A 22725-nucleotide genomic window follows, 5' to 3' on the forward strand; every position below is an offset into this window, starting at 1 on the left:
TCTAGGAACAAAATTAATATTTAAAAAAATCAAAGGCCTTCTTCTAAATTAGGAGATGTAATTAAAAAATAAGTCATGGGGATGTGTAGTGCAGCATGGGAAATATAGTTAATAATGTTTTAATAGCTATGTGCAGTGTCAGGTGGGTAGTAGACTTGTTGGGGTTATCACATTGTGAGTTCTGTAAATGTCTGATCACTATGTTCTGTATGTCTGAAACAAAACAAAAACAAAAAACAAAAAAAAAAGAAAGAAGACGTGTGTGTGTTTGTGTGTGTGTATGAAAAAAGTTGTAAATGGAAAATCCCATTTATAAACTAATTAAAAACATATAAAAAAAAAAGAAAATCCCATTTATAGTAACACAGATTTTTAAAAACCTTGGGATTCAATGAATAAAAAATGTGCAAAATCTATGTGAAGAAACTTAAAAACCTACTGAGGGACACACACAAAAATACATGAATGAGTGGAAAGGAACCACCTGCACCTGAATAGAAAGGTAATGTTAACAACAACTTTATAAAGATAATGTTAACAAAAACACATTTACTGAATTCTTATCATTTGTCCTGTTCTAAGCACTTTGTATAATACTTGTACTGACTCACTTAATTCTCACACCCCTATGAGATGGACAGATAAAGAAACAAACACAGCCACAATACTTAAGTGACAAGGTCAGACAGCTAGTCAGTGGAAGAGGCCTGCAATTTAACCTCTGTGCAACACTGTCTGAATTCTTCTTAATGAACTTAGAAAAATATTAAAGTATACAATTCAGTGGTGTTTAGTATATCGTAAAAGTTGTGCACCATCACCACTATTTGATTCTAGAATATTCTTATGACCCCACTCCCCCCTCCCCAAAGAAATCCTGTGTCTAATAATAGTCACTCCCCACTCTTCCATCTCCCATCTGCTGGCAACCACCAATCTACTTTCTGTTGTTAAGGATTTGCCTGTTCTGGACATTTCACATAAATAGAATCACGTGATATGAGGCCTTATGTCACCAGCTTCTTTCACCTAAGATATTGTTTTTTAAGGTTCATCCATGTTGTAGCATCTATTACTACTTCATTCCATTTTATGGTTTAATAATATGCCACTGTATAGATTTACAACATTTTGTTTATCCATTGGTTGATGGACATTGGGTTGTTTCCATTTTTTTTGCTAATATGAATAATGCTCTATGAACATTTGTGTACAAGTTTTTGTATTAACATATGTTTTCATCTCTCTAGATACCTAGGAGTGGGATTTCTGGGTCATATGGCAACTCTGTTTAACTTTCTGAGGAACTGCCAGACTGTCTTTCATAGCAGCTGCACCATTTTATATTCCCACCAGCAATGTATAAGGGTTCTAATTTCTCCACATTCCTACCAACACTTGTCATTTTTTTTATGATAGTCTTCTAGTTGGCTTGCAGTAGTGTATCATTGTAGTTTTGATTGACATTATTGATGCTGAATATCTTTTTATGGGCTTATTGGACATTTGTTTATCTTTTTAGGAGTAATGTCTATTAAAGTCCATTTCCCTTTTAATTGGGTTCTTTGTTTCTTTGTTGTTGAGTTGTAGGAGTTCTTTATATATTTGGATATTAAATTGTTATCACAAATGATTTGCAAATATTTTCTCCCATTCTGTAGATTGTCTATTTACTTTCTTGATAGTGTTCTTTTTGCACTGAAGTTCTGAATTTTGAAAAAAGTCTAATATATCTATTTTTCTCTCTCCATAACTTTTGAAGGAGTCCCTCTAGTGAATTTTTCATTTCAGTTGTACCTTTCAACTCCAGATTTCTATTTGGTTCTATTAACCTAAAAATAAATAGCCAAGTGAGAGATTAAGTGTTTATTTGAGATTCAAAGAATAGCTATTTAGAAGCACTGATTCAGGCAGAAACCCAAATAGTGTTCCAATTAGGGGGTGAAAGCAGGGTTTTTTACGAGAAAGGGAAGAGGAATAATTACATGAATAGGAGGAAGGAATTTCTATTGGTGTTAATAAGTCAAGGAAAGAACTTCTGTAGATGCAAATAAAGAAGTTATTCTTTACCTGTGCGTGGTGGTGCTAATTCTAAAGACTGTCTTTAATTTTCAATTTGGTAGTCAGGATGTCTACTTTCCTGTTAGCTTTGGAATTTATTTGCAAGTACAGACAAAAATATTTGCAGTGGTTGAAATACAATGTTGGTTTTGCCCAGTTCAAGTTGTTTTGCCCAATTCAAACATTCCAAAGGTTTGAGGAGTAAGATGTACAAAGCAGTTCCTCTGGAATGGCTGCTCTAGGTCTGTTTTAAAATGGCTCCACTTAGGTCAACTTTTCACAGTTCCTTTATATAATTTCTAACTCTGCATTGATATTTTCTACTTGATGAGACATCATTCTTATACTTTAGTTCTTTAGACAGGGTTTAAACTCTTTGAACATATGCTCTTTGAATATATTTAAAATAGTTCATTTGAAGTTTTTGTCTAGTAAATCCAGTGTCTGGGGTTCTCAAGCACAGTGTCTATTGATTGCATTTTTCCTGATATGTGAGTCATACGTACTCTTTTGTTTCTTTGCATGTCCCATAGTTGTTTAAACTAAGTGCTTCAAATAATATTATGTGGCAACTCTGAGAATCATATTCTCCCTGATTCCCAGGATTTGTTGTTGTTGCCGCCTGTTGTAGTTTGCTTAGTGACTTTTCTGAACTCATTCTGTGACGTCTGTGTCTTTGTTGTTGTAGCCACTGAAGTCTCTACTTGGTTAGCTTAATGATCAGTTAATGATTGGACAGAGATTCACTTAAACACCTGGGACCAACACGTCCCCCAGTCTTTGCCAACGGCCTTTGTGTGCATGTTAGGGGACTCCTTCAACAACCACCTTGTAGTTTACAACTCTGCTATACCCTCACTTGCTACCTGTGCAGACCTCAAGGTGAACCAGAGATGAGAGCTTAGGACATTTTCAGGTCCTTTTTGAGCATGTGCATGGCTATCTAGATGCCCAGGAATATATCTGATCTTTTCAAAGCTTCCGTGTGCATCTCATTCCTCAGCCTTTCCTTCTAAACTTTTTGATTAGTCTGTAATATGCCCCACTTATGATGCATCACCTCAGGCCACTTTGCTGTTAAGACAGTCGGAAAATATCCTTTTCCCCCCCAGAAACTTTCCACACTGGGTAAGTCTGAGGTGGAATAAAGACAAGCCTTTTGAGTGGAGCCTGCCAAGGGACCACCAGACAGGTAAAAGGATGACTTCTCTTTGGGAATGAGGCTTTGAAAGGGTTCCTGCCCTGTTTTGATCCCCGCAATTCTGGGAACACGGGCTGTTACTTTTCGAGGTATGTGGAGCTGGAAAGTGGGAGATGGGACAGGGTAAATTAAAATGCCACAAATTTATTGCCTTTACTGAGATTCGGGCATTTTCTTGTCTAAATGCTCCACAGGTTGCTGCAAGCCTTTGGCTAATATTCAGAGTTCTGAAAAAAACACTGATCCTGACTTTTATTTTTGCCAGTTTTTTTCTTTGCTTTTATGAATGGGTGATCTCTTGGAGGTTCTCCTTCTGCCATTTTGTTTTCTTAACTAATTTTTAAATTTAAGAGTAATTCTAAAATTTGGGTGTTCGTAAATTGGTTTTAAGTTCACATGAACAAATAAACAATCAAGAGTAAACTGAAAAATCCTCAGAAAGTTTAATGGTGTAAGAATGGCCCAACCAGTATTAAGACATATTTTAAAAGTACAATGATTAAAACAGTGTAGTTTTGGTAATAGAGAGCTCAGTGGAACAGAATCAAGGTTCCAGAAGAAGAACCAATATATATAATTTAGTGTATAATACCACTGGCAATGCATGTCAGTAAGAAAGAGATATTTAGTAAATTTACTAGCATTGGGAAAAAAATGGGTTGGATTCTTATCTAACTTCTTACAACAAAATAAATTCCAGATGTATCAAAGGTTTAAACATAAAAAAATCATTAGAATGGGAAAATTGGGAGTTAAACAAAAATTATGTCTGAGTGGGTACAACACTCTAGAAACAACCCAAGTATCTATCAAAGTAAAACAGATAAATACATATGGTATATTCTTACATGAGAATAATATACAGCAATAAAAGAAAATGAATGATAGCTATGCACAGCAACATGCTTGAGTCTCAGAAACACAATAATGAGTTAAAGAAATAAGACATTAGAGAATGTGCTGTCATAGAGTATGATTCAATTTACATGGAATTAAAAATGAGCAAAATAAACTATATTTTTAGGGATGCATACAAATGTGGTAAAATTATACAGAGGCAAAAGGAAAGGATTTTTATAAAAATCAGGATAGTGGGTGTGGTGCTGTGACCAGGGAGGGACCCACAGAAGGCTTTGGGGGTGATGACCATGTTCTATTTCTTGACTTGGTAAGTGACTATATGGACATTTATTTGATGGTCATTCGTTAAACTATTTATACAGTTTTATGAACTTTTCTGTATGACTGTTACATTGCACCATAAAAGAATAAAAATTATAAAGAGGATGTATAGTGAGGTCTAGAATTTAGCATTATACCTTGGGCAATATTTTGAGGCTATTGATATTTTTTAAAGTTCTTTCCCTAGATTCCTCTAGATTCATAATTCCTAACATTGAGATAAGTTTCTATTTTCGGAAGGGATTCTGCAGCCATTTTATAGGAAATGCTACAATATCAGCAATTAGATTATATAAGAGAGACATGGAAAGCCATATGGTCAAGTGGCTGATATCAAAATGCCATTCCATTACCAGATGGGGTAAGCCAGGCTTTATTTTTCTTCCTGTACAATCTGGATTTTACTTCTTACTTATAGAAACCATCAGCATCCAATCCTGAGCTCCTAGGATTAAATTTATTAACTTCTGGAATGTGCATGACGTTTACCTTTCAAGGCTATTGTAAAAATAAAATAAGACAATACATGGATTTTAATGAAACAAAACAAATAATATCATAAATGCTTCTTTTAGAGCCAGGTAATCATGTTCTTTCATTGCAGAATTCTAAGGGAAAATGTTTTTTTAAAAATCGGTTTGATGTGATTATCTGTTTGTAATGTTTTCCTCTCATTGATTTTTTTTTTTTTTTTTTTTTTGAACAATGTATCCTGGCTTGACCCTTCTCCCCCATATCCCAGGACATTTGTTTACTCATTCCTCACTAGAGGGAGGCCTTTTCCAGTCGTGTTACTTTTCAAAGGCTTCGTCTTCTGCATGGGGAACGGACTCCTGCAAGGCTACTGTCTGACTTACTGTGCTGAATACCCTGCTGAGTGGTACACAGACATACGGTTTAGCCTGGGTGAGTAAACCTGACCACTTTCCATCCAACACCACTCCCCACAGTGTAAATCACCATCACCTCGTCCCGCCCTATTACAGTAAACTCTCAGTGATTCCATGCTGCCCCTCTCTCCTCCCTTCTCTGGTCTTTTCTCCGTACAGCAGCCTGAGAGAGCTGTGAAAAACACCATGCCATTCCCCATCTCAAAACTCTCCAGTGGATTTCAGGATAAAATGCACATCCCTCACCACCGCCTATGAAACCCAAATGACCTTGGCTCAGCCCGGTGTCCCGACCTCCTTTCCTGCCTCCATCCACCTTATTTTCTGTGCTGTAGCTTCAGTGGCCTTCCCGCTGGGCCTGAAATGGTCAAGCTTGTCCTGGCCCAGAGCTTTTGTGCAGACCACTCCCTCTGCTTAGCATGCTGTGCCCCTATATGTTCATGGAGCTTGGTTCCTCTCTTTATTTAGGTCTCTATCAATTATGCCTCCTCAAATAGACTTTTCCTGACCACCTACCTAAAATCATAGAAAATGCTGACTGTTGAATTTGTTTCCTTATCTGCGAGAGGAACTGAAGTCCAGGAAGGTTCAACTGTTTGTACATGATTTTGGCTCAGGCCAGAAATACGGCAATTATCCCCATTTCTTCTTTTTGCATCACACATCACATTCTGTCCATCATGTGGCACTGCTGCCTCTAGTTCCAAAACATATGCCAACTTCTTCCAAACTGCACTCACTTCCTCCTATTCCATGACCTCTTGCCTGGACCACCACAGTGACCTTCAACCTACACTTTCTGGCCTCCAATAACCAACCACTTCTCCACACAACAGTCAGAGTGAACATTTGAAAATACAAACAACCAGAGGATTAATTGTGTGAATGCTAATACATATGCACCAAGGAGTATTCTGGAGCCACAAAAACAAACAAAGCAAAGTAAAAACAAGAAGTGTCTCCGTGTGCTCATGTGGAGAGATCTCTGGAAATATGGTTAAATAAAAATAAAGTGTGAACAATGTAGCTAGCATGCTACATTTTATGTGAAAAGGGGAGAGAAAGAAAATGTGTGTGTATCTGTGTGTAAAATTGGAAAAGGAAATATTGGATTAATATAAAAGGAAACTAATAATAATTTTAAAAAGGTTACTGTAGGGTTTGGTGTTAAAAGAGTGGGATGGTAGGCAGAGTTCTTTCAATACAGCTTTGTCATTTGAATCATGAAACTTCATAACTTAGTTAAAAAATCTAAATGGAAGAAAGGTCCCTAAAATTGAGAACAAACAAAATAAATGTAACTAACTGTATATTAAACTGGTAACATAACCATACAGGAAAATGATTTATGCCGATTTATAGGAAATACAGGGAATAAAGAAATAAGTTAAACACCATCATGAGGAAGTAAGACAGTTTTATCCAGAAAGGAGTGAATTCTGAGGGACAACTATGTGGTCTTTTCAAGAAGTCAGTGTCTCCCTCTCCCCTCAAGGCAGGGATTTGGGCTAGATTAAAAGAGCCTTAAAGGATTTAACAACCATGCGCCAGATGTGGTCCTATATTGGATCTTGGTTGGCACAAACCAGTTATAAGAGGTATTTGGGGGACATCTGAGGAAATTGGACTATGGCTTAGATATTATATAAGATGAAAATCTGGAAAGGTATGCACTGAAGTTTTTAATGGTGATAATTTCTGGGTGGTAGGAATAAGGTGTCTTGGTTTTCTTAGTTTTGCTGATTAGTGTTCAATCTTCCACACAGCATATGTATTTCTTTTGTGATAATAGCAAACAGAAATCAGATCCTGTTTCTCTCCTGCTTAAAACCTGCAGTGGTTTCCTATAGCACTTAAAAATCCAAACTTCTCACCATGGCCTGTAATACTTGATGTCACTTTTTACTTATCATTCTATTATATATCGCCTCACTTCTCCCTTATCTCATAGCTTCAATTGCAATGCCTTTCTTCTGTTTCTTAGACCTGCTAAAACTATTCTAACCTCAGGGCCTTTGCACCTGCTGATGGCTCTACCAGATTGCTCTCCCTGAGAGCTTTGCATTTTTATTTTTCAAATCACAGGGCAAATGCCAAATCTTCAGAAAAGCTTTCCCCAGTTCATCTAAAGTAGAAACACCTCCACCCTACCCCAATTCACTCTCAATCTCATTATCCTACTTTGATTTTCTGTTTTACAGTAATAATCATGTGAGTTTTGATCTTTAAATTATTTAAATCCATTTCTGTGTTCCTCCACTAAAATTTAAGCTCCATTAGAAGAGGCACGTTGATTTTTTCTCACTATTGTATCTCTGGTGTTTAGGACAAACTTCCTTGTACATAGTAAGTCCTCATTAAATATTAGTTGAATGACTGAATAAATGAACATATGAATTAGTCTCATACCATCCTTGTGAGATAGGTACTATTAGAATCTACATTTTACAGATGAGAAAACTGAGGCCGAGAGAGGTTGTGACTTGCCTAAGTACATACAGATATCTAGTCCAAGTTTCCTACTTTTTCCACTGCTGTACATGCTACTACCCCCTGTCTCTCCACCTTTACTCCCTCACCACTGGCATCCCTCCCCAGGTTCCTTTTCTCTTAGGCCAATGATCTTTTGACTAGACAAGATTGAAAATCATTGTTTCATATCATAGCAATTGAGGTGAGAGTAGATCTGACTGTTTTTATTCAACTGTTCTTGCTTTTTGCCTCATGTATTTTGATCAGCACAAAGACACTTTGTTGAGAGGTGAGGTTGGGCATGTTTCTGGTCTGTAATGATATGGCTGTTGGGATGCAAGACCAGCATCCCTGATCCTGGCTCTTCTCACCTCAGACCAGAGCCCTTTCTGTACCAGTGAATGGGAGGAGAATGTGTGTGAGTTGGCAGTGGTAGAAATCAGTTTGCTAGGTGTCAAGCTCTCCAGTCTAACTCACATTACTTTCATGAGAGTGGATATTATCAGTCAGGAATGCTCTCAGCAATGCGTCACAGGAAATCAACTCATGGTGACTTAAATAATTAAGAATATATATTTCTTCCATAACAAGAAAGTTCAAAGGTAGTTGGCTTCGGCATTCCTTTAGCTGCTTGCTGATGTCACACAGTACCTGGGATCTTAATGACATCTGCTCTACTATTCTTAGCATGTTCACCTCTGGTCCTCATGATAGTCACTTCATGATTACCTGACAGGTGCTGTAGCTCAAGGCATCACATCTGGCGACGAAGGAGGAGGGAGCTAGTAGAGGAACTGGCTCCATCTGCCCCTTTTATCAGAAAAGCAAAAGATTTCCAAGGAAGCCCCCAGAAGACTTCTCTTTACATCTTCTCATCAGAACTAGGTCACAAGACCACCTTTCAGCCTTCTGGCCTCTATAGTGAAGATGGAAAAGGAGAAGGGGGTGGAATTGGCTGTGGAGTTATAGTCAATCAAACCAAAACTGTGATTTGACTATTTGTCAATGAACCAAAGGCTTGCTATTTATTCATTCGTTTACTTGCTTATTTAAGAATTGGACAGTGGTGCTGCCTCCTTCTTTCCTCTCCCACCTGTCTCCATCACGTGACACTATGCACTTCCTGTTTTTTGGTCTCTGCAACAGCACAGCCTCTCCACTCAAATTTGGGACCAGCACTAATTGCTTCTCCCACCTACTTTTTTTTTTTTTTTTTTTTGCCATATCTTAGTAACATTCTTAGAATTCAAAATCAAATGCCCTTCCCTTCATTTTTAGGAAAAAAACTTAGCTTGTGAGAAAAACACCAAAATCAGGGTACATTTTTAACTTCCTTCCTCTCTCTTCTTTGCCCAGGCCTCTTCTTATTTATTTTGGGAATGGGAATCAACATTCATAGTGACTATATATTGCGCCGCCTCAGGAAACCTGGAGAAATCATCTATAAGATTCCACAAGGTAATATCTCCCTTGCCCTCCGGATTCCCACTCTTCCTTGGGAGCCTGTCTTAGGGACAGGCTATGAGTAACAAATGACACGATGTATCCTGCTTTGCCCCAGACTTCTCCTCCACATCCCACCCCACCCCACAACACACTTGAATTTCTGATCTGAACCCACAAGTTCAAGAGCGGTATAAGGGTTCTCAGGAAGGTGCAAGATCACAATACCCTGAAGATGAGGGGGGTGTGAAGCTGGGGGCAGGAAGGAGGCTGCGACCTCACTGTGGTAGGTAACATTATCATATGCTCTATTAGGGTTCTCCAGAGAAACAGAACCAATAAGATGATAGATAGATAGATAGATAGATAGATAGATAGATAGATACATACATACATACATACATACATACATACATAGATATAGATACAACTATAGAGGTATAAAATGATTTATTATGAGGAATTGGCTCATGTGATCATGGAGGTTGAGACGTCCCATGATCTGCTATCTGCAAGCTGGAGACCCAGGAGAGCTGGTGGTATAAGGTCCAGTTTGAGTGCCAGAGAAGACCAAAGTCTCAGCTCAAAGACAGTCAGCAGGGAGAGTAAATTTTCCCTTACTCCACCTTTTTGTTCTGTTCAGGCCTTCATTGGATTAGACAAGGCCCACCCACCTTGGAGAGGGCAATCTGCTTTTCTCAGTCTGTCAATTCAAATGTTGATCTCATCCAGAAACACCCTCATGGACATAATCAGAAATAATATTTTACCAAATATCTGGGCACCCTGTGGCCCATTCGAATTGACATAAAAGATGAACCATCATGTACACACAGAGTGTCAGCCTTTCCTAGATTAAGAAATATGGCTGAATCATACATGATCAGCAAATTTGTCCTCTCCAATGAGTCTCACTAGACTTATCTAGTGAGTAGTCGGGGGTAATAAGTGAGTTTCCTGACACTTGTATTTCTTAAAGGTGTAGAGAACAATATTTACTTAATCAAAAATTTGGAAGGGAGGTGTTACAAGTACAGTGAATTTTCAGAGATAAAGGCACAGAATATTTGAAATCCTAACTGCTCCCAAGAAACCAGGGTATGAGTTGACAAATACAAGCAGTTGGGAGTGAATCGGTCCAAGTAATCCTTTGACATTTTTAGGTGAGTATTTGTATTAGTGGCTCCCATCCTTTTTCATGTAAATATTAGGTTGGTACAAAAGTAATTGTGGTTTAAAAGGTTAAAAATTATTGAAAAAAACCGCAATTACTTTTGCACCAACCTAATAGAACACTTTATGTTAAAAAATTTCCTAAATTGAACATGATGTTAATGCAGATTGACATTCATTGATTAAGAAAATAATGACAAAGCTACTGTGAATTCAAAAGCACATTTAAATGATCGTAAATGTTTCTAACATCATAACAGTATCTATATCAAACAAAAATAATACCATAGGTTGAAATATATATGCATTTGCCATATTCAGAGACAATTTATAGACCCTTTGCAATACGTCAGTGGTTTCTCCCAGGGTCCGGGGAATCACAGGTTGGAAACCGCTTATGCAGTGTCATCCTTACGGAAGTTTAAGGGTGTCAATTTTTTAGATCTTCACTTAATAACTAGACAAAGAAGAGCAGAGAAAGCTCTTAAAAGCTAGATTGGCAAGGTTAGTTTCCAACGATTGAGTTATGTTAGAGAATGATTTAAAAACAAAATATTCTTTATATAACTATGGAATGAAAACTATTTGTGTTAAGTGAACTTTCCCAATTTAGTGTGGGACAGAAATTTTGAGTGTAGATATATTTACTATGATTAGAAATGTGTTGATTTCTAATGTAGTTCTGATATCAGAATATTTGGTTGGATAGAAAATAAACCTTACAAAATCAGTGGAAGCAGACCTCATCAGCTTTGCAAGGGCAAAACCGTGCAGGTCTTACTCCGTCCTTTAAACTGGAACGGAGTGTACTGTGTTTCCCCGAAAATAAGACCTAGCTGGACCATCAGCTCTAATGCGTCTTTTGAAGCAAAAATTAATATAAGACCCGGTCTTATTGTAATATAATATAAGACCGGGTCTTTAATATAATTTATAATATAATATAATATAATATAATATAATATAATATAATATAATATAATATAATATAATATAATATCGGGTCTAATATAATATAATATAATATAATACTGGGTCTTATATTAATTTTTGCTCCAAAAGATGCATTAGAGCTGATGGTCTGGCGAGGTCTTATTTTCAGGGAAACATGATACTGCTTTGCAGAGGTGAGAGGGCAGATGCCAAAGGAGAATCAAATTACTTCTCACATCAATTCAGGTTTTTATGACTGTTTTCACATAGTGTGTTGTTTTGCCCTACTGTGAACGTGAAATATGCTGACCAGCTGTGTGGGTGTCCAGAAAAAGAGTGAGAAGTTAAGAGGTGGCCTGGAAATGTTACTTAATAAAATGAAACAAAACCTGGACCTCCTGCCCCTCGTCCTCATCCTGTCCGGAGCCAGTGGTCCAGCAGTTGTTAAATATTTGGGTGAAGCCCATCAAGCAGTTGGGGCCACTCCTCACGCTTCCAGGATATTCTGCTGTTGCTTTGTTTTCCTTTCTCCCCAAGAAGAATCCACCACCCTGTGATGACTGGGAAGAGAACCTCCAGCCTCACATTCATTCTAGCTGCCCTTACATATTTCAGAACAAAGAAGAGGGGCTTTCATGTCACAGTGATCCAGGTCTGTTGATTGACTTTTTGATTCTTCTGCACGCAGGTGGCTTGTTCGCATACGTTTCTGGAGCTAATTTCCTTGGCGAGATCATTGAATGGATCGGCTTTGCCCTGGCCAGTTGGTCCCTCCCAGCACTTGCATTTGCGTTTTTCTCATTTTGTTTCCTTGGGCTACGAGCTTTTCACCACCACAGGTAAACTTTTCAATCAAGTTGGCAACATCCACTTAGCTTTCTTCTCCAAACAGGCTTTTAGCACCGAGTCAGATGTAGAAACCTAAGACATTTCGGTTTATAAGGTAAAGTAGATGGGATAATCAGGACTGGTGAATCTGACCTGTTGGGCTTTCACTGCAGTAGGAATTTAGCTGGATGACAGTAGCAGTAACACATTTTTGTTTTCTATGAGCAAAAAAGAACCTGTACAGACAAAGGCACTCCAGGGAAGGTACCCTGTTGAAGAAGGCTTCCCAGAGGGAAGTGCCTTGTACCCATATGAGTTAGTTGTCCCAGGAGGCTCTGTGCCCTCCTAGCAGGCCTCGCTGGCAGCGGCTACTGGTTGGTAGTGGGCTACATGTAAGAGTCTAGAGATACAAGAAGGAGCTTCCATTTCCATGCTTCACATCAACTCACTTTCGCCACATCTCTCAAAGTATGTTCCGTGGGTAAGGCCATGGGCAGCAATTTCCAGAGCTTCACAGATCATTCTGAGGTTCAGCCACGATAGAGAACCCCCGGGGAAAAGCACTAGATCTGTGCCAAGTGTGGCTGCTATTTTTAATTCTAGGTTTGGTGCTAAAATTTCAGGTAATCACAGAGCCCTGGAAATTCCAGGATCATTTCTCCTATCTCACAGGAATCTGTGTAATCTCAGGCTTTATTTTGGTACTCTCCTCCTTTCCCTATTCCCACCCCCACTAAATCATAGCCAAGGTCATTGCTGACTTCCTGGGAAGATAGAGTAAGCAATTACTTTTGTGTAATTTCAGGACCGTCCCATCACCTGGAAAATGTCACGAATTTGCAGGGTTTTAGAACCTTTTCTCTGTAGGTCTAGCCTAAAGCTTTCCAAAGTCCCACCTTCCTCCAACCCCTGCACCTGGAATGGGGTGGGAATAAAAGTTAGCTAAAAGTATCACTGCAGGGAAAGGCTAACATACTAAATTGTTATCAGGCTTTAAATGCAAATTTCAGATCCTTTCTCTAAAACGGCTTTTGTAGTTGGAGGAAAGAGAAAGCCTATGGGGGGGGGGGGGGAGAGAGAGAGAAAGAGAGAGAGAGAGAGAGAGAGAGAAAGAGAGAGAGAGAGAGAGAATGTCCACAGGGAATGGACTTGGAACCAGGACCCAGGGGGAACCCCTTAAGCTCCTGCACAAGTGTTTTAGTCCAGCTAATAATTAATTTCATAGTCTTGAAGGTTATACTAAGAATGGGTTCTTTTCCCCAGAGTGGACAAGCAGAGACTTGTCAGAAAATGAAACAACAGCTCTTCTCATAACCTATTTCTGCCACCTCCTTAGCCTTGAGGTGGGGGAGGGTGCCCAGCCTGTAAAACAGTCAGTGTAACAGTTGTCCCCACTTCAGGCAGAGGCCGAGGGGGAGTGGGGAGGAGAGGGCATTGGCCAGCAGTTGGAGGGTCCCTGAGAAGCATGGACTCAGCTGGGCTCGCTCAGGGGAGGGACAGCAATTCCACCCAGAGGGTTCCAGCTGGTTCAACAATAAAATCCAAATTGAGGCCCTATCCTGCTATGTCAGCCTCCCGAGAGGGAGGGGCAGAGGGCTTCTTTTTCACAGGGCTAACTGGGCTTTACAAGAGGGAGCTCACCAAACCTCTAATCATAATCCTGAAATCCAGACACCTCTTGTAACATATTACTACTATTTGTCTCCCAGTTCAAACTAAGGTACCTAGAGTGTATCATCTTGATTATAACTTGAGAGCTACCAGCTTCAACTAGTTAAGGGGACTGCCTGGTCACTTAGGAGAAAGTCTTTTTATAAGACATACTAGTCTCCCAGGCCTACCCGAAACAGATCACCACACCCTGTGTGGCTTAAAACAACAGAAGTTTATTCTCTCATAGTTCTGGTGGCAGAAGTCTGAAATCAAGGTGTGGGCAGAACCATGCATGCTCTCTTTGCTGGCTCTAGGGAAGAATCCTTCCTTGTCTCCTTTTCCTAGCTGCTGGTGGAGGCTGGCAATCCTTGGTGTTCCACGGTTTATGGCTGCATCACTCCAGTCTCTGCCCCTGTCTTCACATGCCTTTCTTCCCTACATGTCTGTCTCTGAGTCTCTTCCCTCCTTCTTATGAGGACATCATATTGCTTTAAGGGCCCACCCTGCTCCACTGTGACCTCATTTCAATTTAATAAGTCATAACTGCAATGACCCTATTTCCAAAATAAGGTCACATTCTCGGGTACTGGGGGTTAGGACTTCAGCATATATCTTGGGGGAACACACTTCAACTCATAATACAAGATAACATTTTCTCAGCATTCCCAGGCCTCATGAAGAGATATTTTCCTGGGAACATTTTTCTAGGGTTAACCTTGCCCATAGCTTTTGAGGGTCTCTGCTTTCCTATATTTTCCAGTTGAATCCATTGAGTACTTCTTTCTAGTTATTACATTATTTGTGGTAAAATATACATAGCACACAATTGATCATTTTAAGTGTATAATTCAGTGGCATTCAGTACATGCATAGTGTTGGGCAACCATCACCACTGTTCTCTGGTTATTTTTATTTCCGAACACAAGAAACTTCAACATTTATAAAAGATAGGATGCAGCAGACAGAAAGAAGATGGACAAATGGCCGTCAGGAAGAGTCAGGCCCTGAATAAGTGTAGATTGATTTGTAAGAAGGATTTCAGACACAGCAAATCTCAACTATTGACCTTGAGTATATTTATATTTGCTTGTCTTTTAGGTTCTACCTCAAGATCTTTGAGGACTACCCGAAATCTCGGAAAGCCCTCATTCCATTCATCTTTTAAAGAAACCAAAAAAGGAAAAAAAGGGAACAAAGCTCCCATGATACTGTAAAACCGTCAAGTTGCTTAACCTGTAATGTTTAAGGTTCCAACATGTACATACATACATATACATGTACATAATAGTAGGCCTCTTGCCGTCTGACAGCTGGCCGGGAGAATCTGCATGGCACCCACTTAGGGTGTACTCTCACCCTCCCAGGGTTCTCTATCCTGACCTCCTGTGGAAGCTTCAACAAGGCGCTTAGCTACTTCTCCTGCGTGCAAAGCTACCTTATGTGTTTTGTCTTTGTGTGATCCAAGTGCATGTGGCTTTATACCTGCTCTCTACCCATGTAAGACAGCTCTGTAGTCGAGAAAGGTTGGGGTTGAAGGCAGTGTGTATAGAATTTATGCAAGATACATATTTTACACCTATACAAATTAGCAGAGATTTAAATTCTGAAGCCGCACGGCCCCAGAGAAAATCTACGGCCAAATGAAAACACAGTCCTACCTTCATTTTCTTTAGTTAATGGTGAGAGATGTGACATGATGAGGTAGACTTTTAATAGAGGAGTCCTCTCTTCATATAGCTGTAAATGTCACCACCCAGTGACCCCATTTTAAACTTGCACGTTGTCTTAGTGCCTCCGTCTTCCCGAAGATATTTCATCATCCCTGTCAGAGAAATCATAACCTGACTCAGAAAACTAGTGTGGGTTTTATTGAAGGTCAGGCTTTAATGACCACAAAGAAAAAGACTTGACAGTAGATGGCTACTGAGAGAGTAAAGAAGTGTTTTAGAGTAGCTACTGTGAACTGTCATATCCTTGGAAACTGGTGGAAATATCCAAACAATGAGCAAGCGTCAAATAAGGAAATTTCTGAGTAAGATCAGATGTTACTTGCCTCACCAGTGACCGTGAAGCACATCAGAAGCAGCCAGCAACTTTTCTCTTCTGGAATTTCTTCACCACAGTCCTCAGGCTCTGATCAAGAAGGTGTATCTTGAGCAGTAGTCCTCAAAGGTCCGAAGAGCAGAGGCTGAAAGCTGCAACCAGAAGCAGGAACCTGGGCAGAAAACCTGTTTTATTTGGCTTAGACAGTGTTTCACACATAGTTGGATTTTCTTTTCATTACATTCAAAGTTTCCAAAACTCAAACATGAGGAGGTTTCTACATTCATTTTCTTTTTTATTTTTTTAATTTTATTAAATTTATTGGGGTGACAATTGTTAGTAAAATTACATAGATTTCAGGTGTACAATTCTGTATTACATCAACTATAAATCCCATTGTGTGTTCATTACCCAGAGTCAGTTCTCTTTCCATCACCATATATTTGATCCCCCTTGCCCTCATCTCCCACCCCCCACCCCCCACCCCCCTTACCCTCTGGTAACCACTAAGCTATTGTCTGTGTCTATGAGAACCATGTGATTTCACTGATATGTGGTATATAAACCAAAAACAACAAAAGAACAAGACAAACAAATGAGAAACAGAAACTAAATACATTCATTTTCTTTTAAAAATTGGGGGATCTGGGCCCATGGAGCCTGCTACGAAGTGGGACAGACCAGTTAGTTCACATTAGAATTTGCAACCTCTGTGGGGGGAATTAGCCTATTATGAGTGCTGAAACATTAGGGTCTGGAAGGAAAGGGCTGAAAACTCAGAATCAGAAGGTATGAAGATATTTGTCTTCCTCTGGCCTAGGTCTGTAGCAAGCATCAGTAATATTTAGTAAGCTCTTTTGAGAAATGAGCACCAGTTTTATCAGATGTGCTAACTGCAGAAATTCACTATATGACACATAGGTGGGGAGCACACAATGTGATATATATATATATATATATATATATATATATATATATATATATATATATATATGAGGGATTATAGAAATGTACACTTGAAAACGATATAATTTTACTAACCATTGTCACCCCAATAAATTTAATTTCAAAAGACACATAGGACACTCCAAGATCTGAGGATAATGTAGATTACTGAAAAATACAAATTGTAATCATATAAATGTTTTTGCTATTCATTAAATGTCTCTCAAATCATGGATGCATCTAATTTTGTTTGAAGTAAAAGACCCCTGGACTCAGGAAGATTTTTATAAGGTACTGAGCTGTATTTTTTCTCCCCTCTTTTTTTTTTTTTTTAAAGTGTTACTTCTCTCTTCATTTTGCCAACTTGAAATTAGGGGCTTTGAGCTGAAAATAAAAAAGAAAAATGATTTACAGTGTTTCTCCACCGCAGTTCAGAACTCCAAGGAGGTACGATAAAGGTTCAGGAAAATGTGCTAAGGTTAGCTGCCAGCGCTAGTGTTCAGGAATACACAGGGGTGGTGGGGCAGACACATTCTGTGAAATGAATCTTAAAGTGTAACCTGGGCTCTGTGAAATAGGACGTCCAGTTTTCTCCATGACATTGAAACTGCCTCTTAAATCCTTTGTCTTACAACCATACAAAACTTCTAGGCCAGTCCTTGAAATGTAATAAATGCTCAATAAATGGCAGTATTATTTGCCCAGTACTTGTAATCTCAGGACAAAACTGCTATTTAGTAATTGTGTTTTGTTTGTTTGTTTGTTTGTTTGTTTGTTTTTTGCTACTAAAGGGTGCTCTCTAGAATTTTATTTTGGTCAACCCTGATTTAATAAGGTAACTTACATGTTTGGAAATTAAAAAAAGAAAACCCTATTGTCATTTCAAGTTAATATTATCATGGGCCTTCTTAATTTCAATAGAGTGTAGAATTAACTCTGTGTAATCTTAAATCTTCCCTTGATAACCAAGGTATTGTTAGTGCTCGAAAGCCATTGTTTTCAATCCCATTTTTCTATGCTTAGGGCTAGGGTATGTATGTAGATTGAATGCAATAAAGTCTCAATGCATGCTTATCACTCGTCGTATTTTTCATTTCTCCTAAAAATAGTTCAACAAAAATAGGTTAATTTAGGTTTCTGTGGGGTGGTTTTTGGTTAAAATAATATGACAGTGTCTTAGCTAACAAGATACTTTGTTTTGCTCGTGTGAAACTTGCATGGAGTACATGTTTTCCTGCTGACCATGTAGAAGATGTTGTAGCGTTTTGTGTGTTTTTCAGAATTAAAGCGCCAAAGCACACTTTAGACTCCAGCTAGTCCCACTCCTTCATGTTATAGGTGGAGACACTGAGACCCACAGAGTAAAATGCCTCCCAAAGTCACATAGCTGGTCAGAGCAGCCATCTTATCATGTACTTTTAAGGATCAGAAGTCTTTCTTCTTAAGGCACATCAGACTTTTCATAAGACAGACCCAGCAAATTCACAAATGGTTGTAAATTTAAGGCCTGAACACACTTATTCACTCAACGAACATTTACTGAGTATTTGAAATAGGAAACATGGTAAGGGGTGGGAAGATATTATTGAATTAGACACGATTCTTGCTCTTTAGGGGTTGTCATTTAGGTTTCTGGAGAAGTCATACAGAGAAAAATAGCCAGAGCGTCGGTGCTGTGCCACAATTCAGATATCCACCAACTATCATGCCCCTTGTGTGGAACCTGTTCTCACTCTGTACGGAGGATCAGGCCGATGCCCTTATCACGAACCTGTCTGATAAAATGAAGGTATAATAGAGATCTCAGTGTACTAAAGATGACATTTGTGTTCAGTCTGGAAAAGGTTTCAAGTCACAAATTCCCCTTACCCCCAAAAGTTACCTTCATAAGGAGCAACGTTGGCTCTGCTGTAATCCTGAAGGAGAAAAAACCTCCAATGTGAAATTTGCAATTAAACAGTGATTTAGGTGGTTTAAACCCTTTCAGAAACAAATAAATAAACCTACGATTTTATTGCCCTGTAGTTTTGCAATGGCTGTCCTGACTTTATGTGGTAACCTCATGGTCATCACACCAAGGAGCAAGGGAGAAAGCTCTTGGCACGTGAAGGCATGGACTCATGAAGAGTCCTTTCTTCTAGTGCTGGCCTTTTGATTCTCAAATAGGCTGTGGGCTGAGGTCCAGGCATGGCAAATAAGCACAGTAACAATAAATGTAAAGCAAAACCTTCTAGAGAAGGCTGTTGATAGTTTTATAGCATCTACACTATCCCATGATAAAATAAAAGGCATGACGCCAGATGGTAATGTGGGTGCTTGGACGATTTAATAGCCATTGAGTGCATTTGAGATCTAAGAGATTTTATCATTCTCTCTATAAGTCCCCTGAGTTATGATCTTAAAAGTTTCTATATTACTTGTATTGCTTCTCATTTCTTCCCACCAACCACAGCTTGGAATTTGGATGAATGAAATATGTTATTGGGGAAGGTTAAAGTATGTACTAAGCTGTGTTAGTTCCTTTTGTCCCAACCTTCTTGGGTTCAGGATTTGGCTTTGCTCAGTGTTAGTCAGAGTCTAGGTGGAGGATATCCAATATGCCTCCCACATGGCAGGTTGGCTGGGAGGAAGAGGAGAATGGAGGAAGAAAGTGGAAAAAGCTGGGGAGTTATGTCGGAAGAGCAGAGGTGGGATGGGGGAGGGTTGACAATAAGGTAAGGCAAAGGGCCTTGGGAGAGAGGAACTCCCACTGACAGAGTGGGCTTCTTCCCTTTTCCTTGTGTCCAGCCTGATCCCTTCCTTATCCTCCCAAAGAAAGAAGTCCGAGAGAGAGAGAGAGAGAGAGAGAGAGAGAGAGAGAGAGAGAGAGAGAGAGAGAGAGAGGATAAGCTCTTCTTATAGCTCATTTTGCATAAGGGAAGAATCTGAGTTTGTTAAACACAGCCAGATGGCTGTGCCTCACAATAAAAAATTTAACTGTCTATTCACCTCGTAAAGATGGTCTTATGTCTGTGCATCAGTGACACTTGTGAGGAAGATTTGAAGGAATTTTTCTGAGAGGTGTATACAGTATCCAAGTTTGGTGAGGCCAATAGGGAGATGAGAGCATGCAGAGAAATGAGCGTCCATCAGGGTTTTCCCTTTTCATGGTCTTTATTTTCTTTTACTCCAGAGGCCCCAAAGAAAATGATCCTTCCTTACAGGGATGCATTCGTTTTTCAGCATTGACTAGTAAGCAAGTACCATAAGATCAACTAAGTTTCATTAACTCATTCATTAATGCATTAATACATTGATTCATTAATGTAAGATTCTTATACAATATGGAGGTGCACATTTGAATGTAAAATGTATTAAGTTATACAACTCAGCACCAAAAAAACAATTCAATTAAAAAATGGGCAGAGGACCTGAAGAGACATTTCTCCAAAGAGGACATACAGATGACCAATAGACATATGAGAAGATGTGCAACATCACTAATCATCAGAGAAATGCAAATAAAAACAACAATGAAATACTACCTCACTCCTGTCAGAATGGATATCATCAATAATTCAGCAAGTGTTGGTGAGGATGTGGAGAAAAGGGAACCCTCGTGCACTGTTGATAGGATTGCAGAGTGGTGCAGCCATTATGGAAAACAGTATGGAGTTTCCTCAAAAAATTGAAAATGGAACTACCTTATGACCCAGCAATTCCACTCTTGGGTATCTATCCAAAGAAATCCAAAACACCAATTTGAAAAAAATATATGCACCCCTATGTTTATTGCATCACTATTCACAATAGCCAAGATATGGAAACAACTGAAATGCCCATTGATAGACGATTGGATAAAGAAATTGTGGTACATTTATATAATGAAGTATTACTTGGCAATAAAGAAGAATAAAAATCTTATCATTTGCAACATGGATAGACCTAGAAGATATTATGCTAAGTGAAATAAGTCACACTGAGAAAGACAAATACCATATGATCTCACTTATATGTGGAATCTAAAGAACAGAATAAATGAGCAAATAAAACAGAAATAGACTCATAGATACAGAGAACAAACTGATGGTTGCTAGATGGGATGGAGGTTGGGGGATGGGTGAGAAAGGAGAAGGGATTATGAAGTACAAATTGGTAGCCATAAAATAGTCACAGGTATGTAAAATACAGTATGGGGAATATAATCAATAATGTTGTAAAGACCACAGGTAGGACAAATTAAGTTCACGAACTCATCCTTGAATAAATGCTACGTACCTCATTGCTGAATATCACTACGGTCACCTTCGAAATATTCCCCTTGGGAAGGTTTACATTGATGCCAGCACCTAGTCCACTTTTCAAAGCAATTTTGGAACTCTTTTCTGGAATGGCATTCAGAACTGTCATTGTATTACTCTTGATGTCCTGAATATCATCAAAATGTCTTCCTTTCAATATTTCCTTTATCTTTGGGTAAAGAAAGAAGTCATTGGGGGCCAGATCTGGTGAGTAGGGAGGGTGTTTCAAATACAGTTATTTGTTTACTGGCTAAAAACTCCCTCACAGACAGTGCCATATGAACTGGTGTATTGTCATTATGCCAAGAGCCATGAATTGTTGGTGAAAAGTTCAGGTTGTCTACAAAGCAATCGCAGTTGTTAATTGCCTGTGCTAAACTTGGAGGTGTGTGGGAGAGGCCACAATGTGAATCGAGGATGTCGGCTACCAGTACGAGGCCTGCGGTAACTCTGCAAAAAGCCAGGACACCCAGAGGCCTGCTGCCACCGACCGGCTCCCTTAAGGTTCAGCCACTGATAAAGTCACATTTGGTACCTGAGTTAAGTGAGGCAGGGTCTCTGGGAATCACTAATGTGGGAAGAGTTGTGGTTACCAGGTTAATATAGACTGATTTTTGCCAGTGTTGAGCCTCAAGTGACTCAGCAAAAGTCTCAGAGAACACAGAGGCTGGTCTCTGCCCACCTGGGGCCTGTGGACTCTGATAGTTTTCCACGAAAGAATGCAATGAGGTAGGGGCTGGCTGCACACGGAGAAAGTGCCTCTGGGGGTGCATTTGGGTGGGGCAGCGTCCCAGCTGAGTCAACAGGACGGAGATTTGGCCTGAGGGGGTGGGATCAACATAGGAAAGATGGCGCCTGCCTGCCAGCTGCATGGGAAGAGGATCTCTCAGAGGGAAAATGCTGACTGTCCTCCAGTTCCTCTCCCTGAAGCTACACTCCTCATTCTGCACCCCGTATGTCTCTGAGGCCTCCCAAGTCACTGTCCTCTGCTGGAGCCCAAGGTGAGTACCTGCCAGCGAGTGAGTCTGTGCACAGGCCATTTAAGAGGACGTCTGGGTTTCCTGTAGCCTTTCATCCCACCCAAACAGTTGGAATTACCACTGTTTTTCTCAGCTAGATATTGTGAAGGCTCTTCTTTTGGCACCAGTACTCCAGGCTGGGGAGCCTAATGTGAGGCTGGGGTCCCTTGCTTCTCCAGGGAAGCCTCTGCGGCTGAGGTATCCCTCCTGATTCTCAACCGCCACAGCGAGGTTTGGGGCCTGTTCTGCGTCTCTGCCACTCCTACCAATGTGGACGTAGCTTCTTTGTTATATTTTCAGTTATAGGACTTCTGTTTGGCTAGACTTAAGATGGTTCTCCAGGTTGAATGTTTTATAATTTAGTTGTAATTTTAATGTGTTCATTGAAGGACACCAGCACAGATTTTATCTACTCCACCATTTTGGATCTCCCAGACAAAGTAGATTTTAGAGCAAGGAACATTAAAAGTGGTAAAGAGAGATATTGCATCATGGTAAATAAGCCAATTCATCAAGAAGATAAACCAAAATTTGTATGCACCCCCAAAAATAACAGAGCTTCAAAATATATAAGATAGAAACTTATATAACTGAAAGAAGGA

General features: G+C 39.5%; 1 protein-coding gene across 1 annotated transcript in view; it reads left to right on the plus strand.

Annotated features, from left to right (window-relative positions):
- Nucleotides 1-17898, plus strand: part of SRD5A2 (steroid 5 alpha-reductase 2) — a 48790-nt gene extending 30892 nt beyond the window's left edge. The window contains exons 2-5 of the mRNA XM_019717416.3: nucleotides 5187-5350; nucleotides 9163-9264; nucleotides 12044-12194; nucleotides 14935-17898. Of these exons, the coding sequence (XP_019572975.1) occupies nucleotides 5187-5350; nucleotides 9163-9264; nucleotides 12044-12194; nucleotides 14935-15001 (484 nt within the window). The 3' untranslated portion in view covers nucleotides 15002-17898. The remainder of the gene's footprint in view (nucleotides 1-5186; nucleotides 5351-9162; nucleotides 9265-12043; nucleotides 12195-14934) is intronic.
- The last annotated feature ends 4827 nt before the right edge of the window (nucleotides 17899-22725 follow it).

The sequence above is a fragment of the Rhinolophus sinicus genome, chromosome 2, assembly GCF_057876585.1.
Source record: "Rhinolophus sinicus isolate RSI-liver-muscle chromosome 2, RSI-T2T, whole genome shotgun sequence".
NCBI lineage: Eukaryota > Metazoa > Chordata > Mammalia > Chiroptera > Rhinolophidae > Rhinolophus > Rhinolophus sinicus.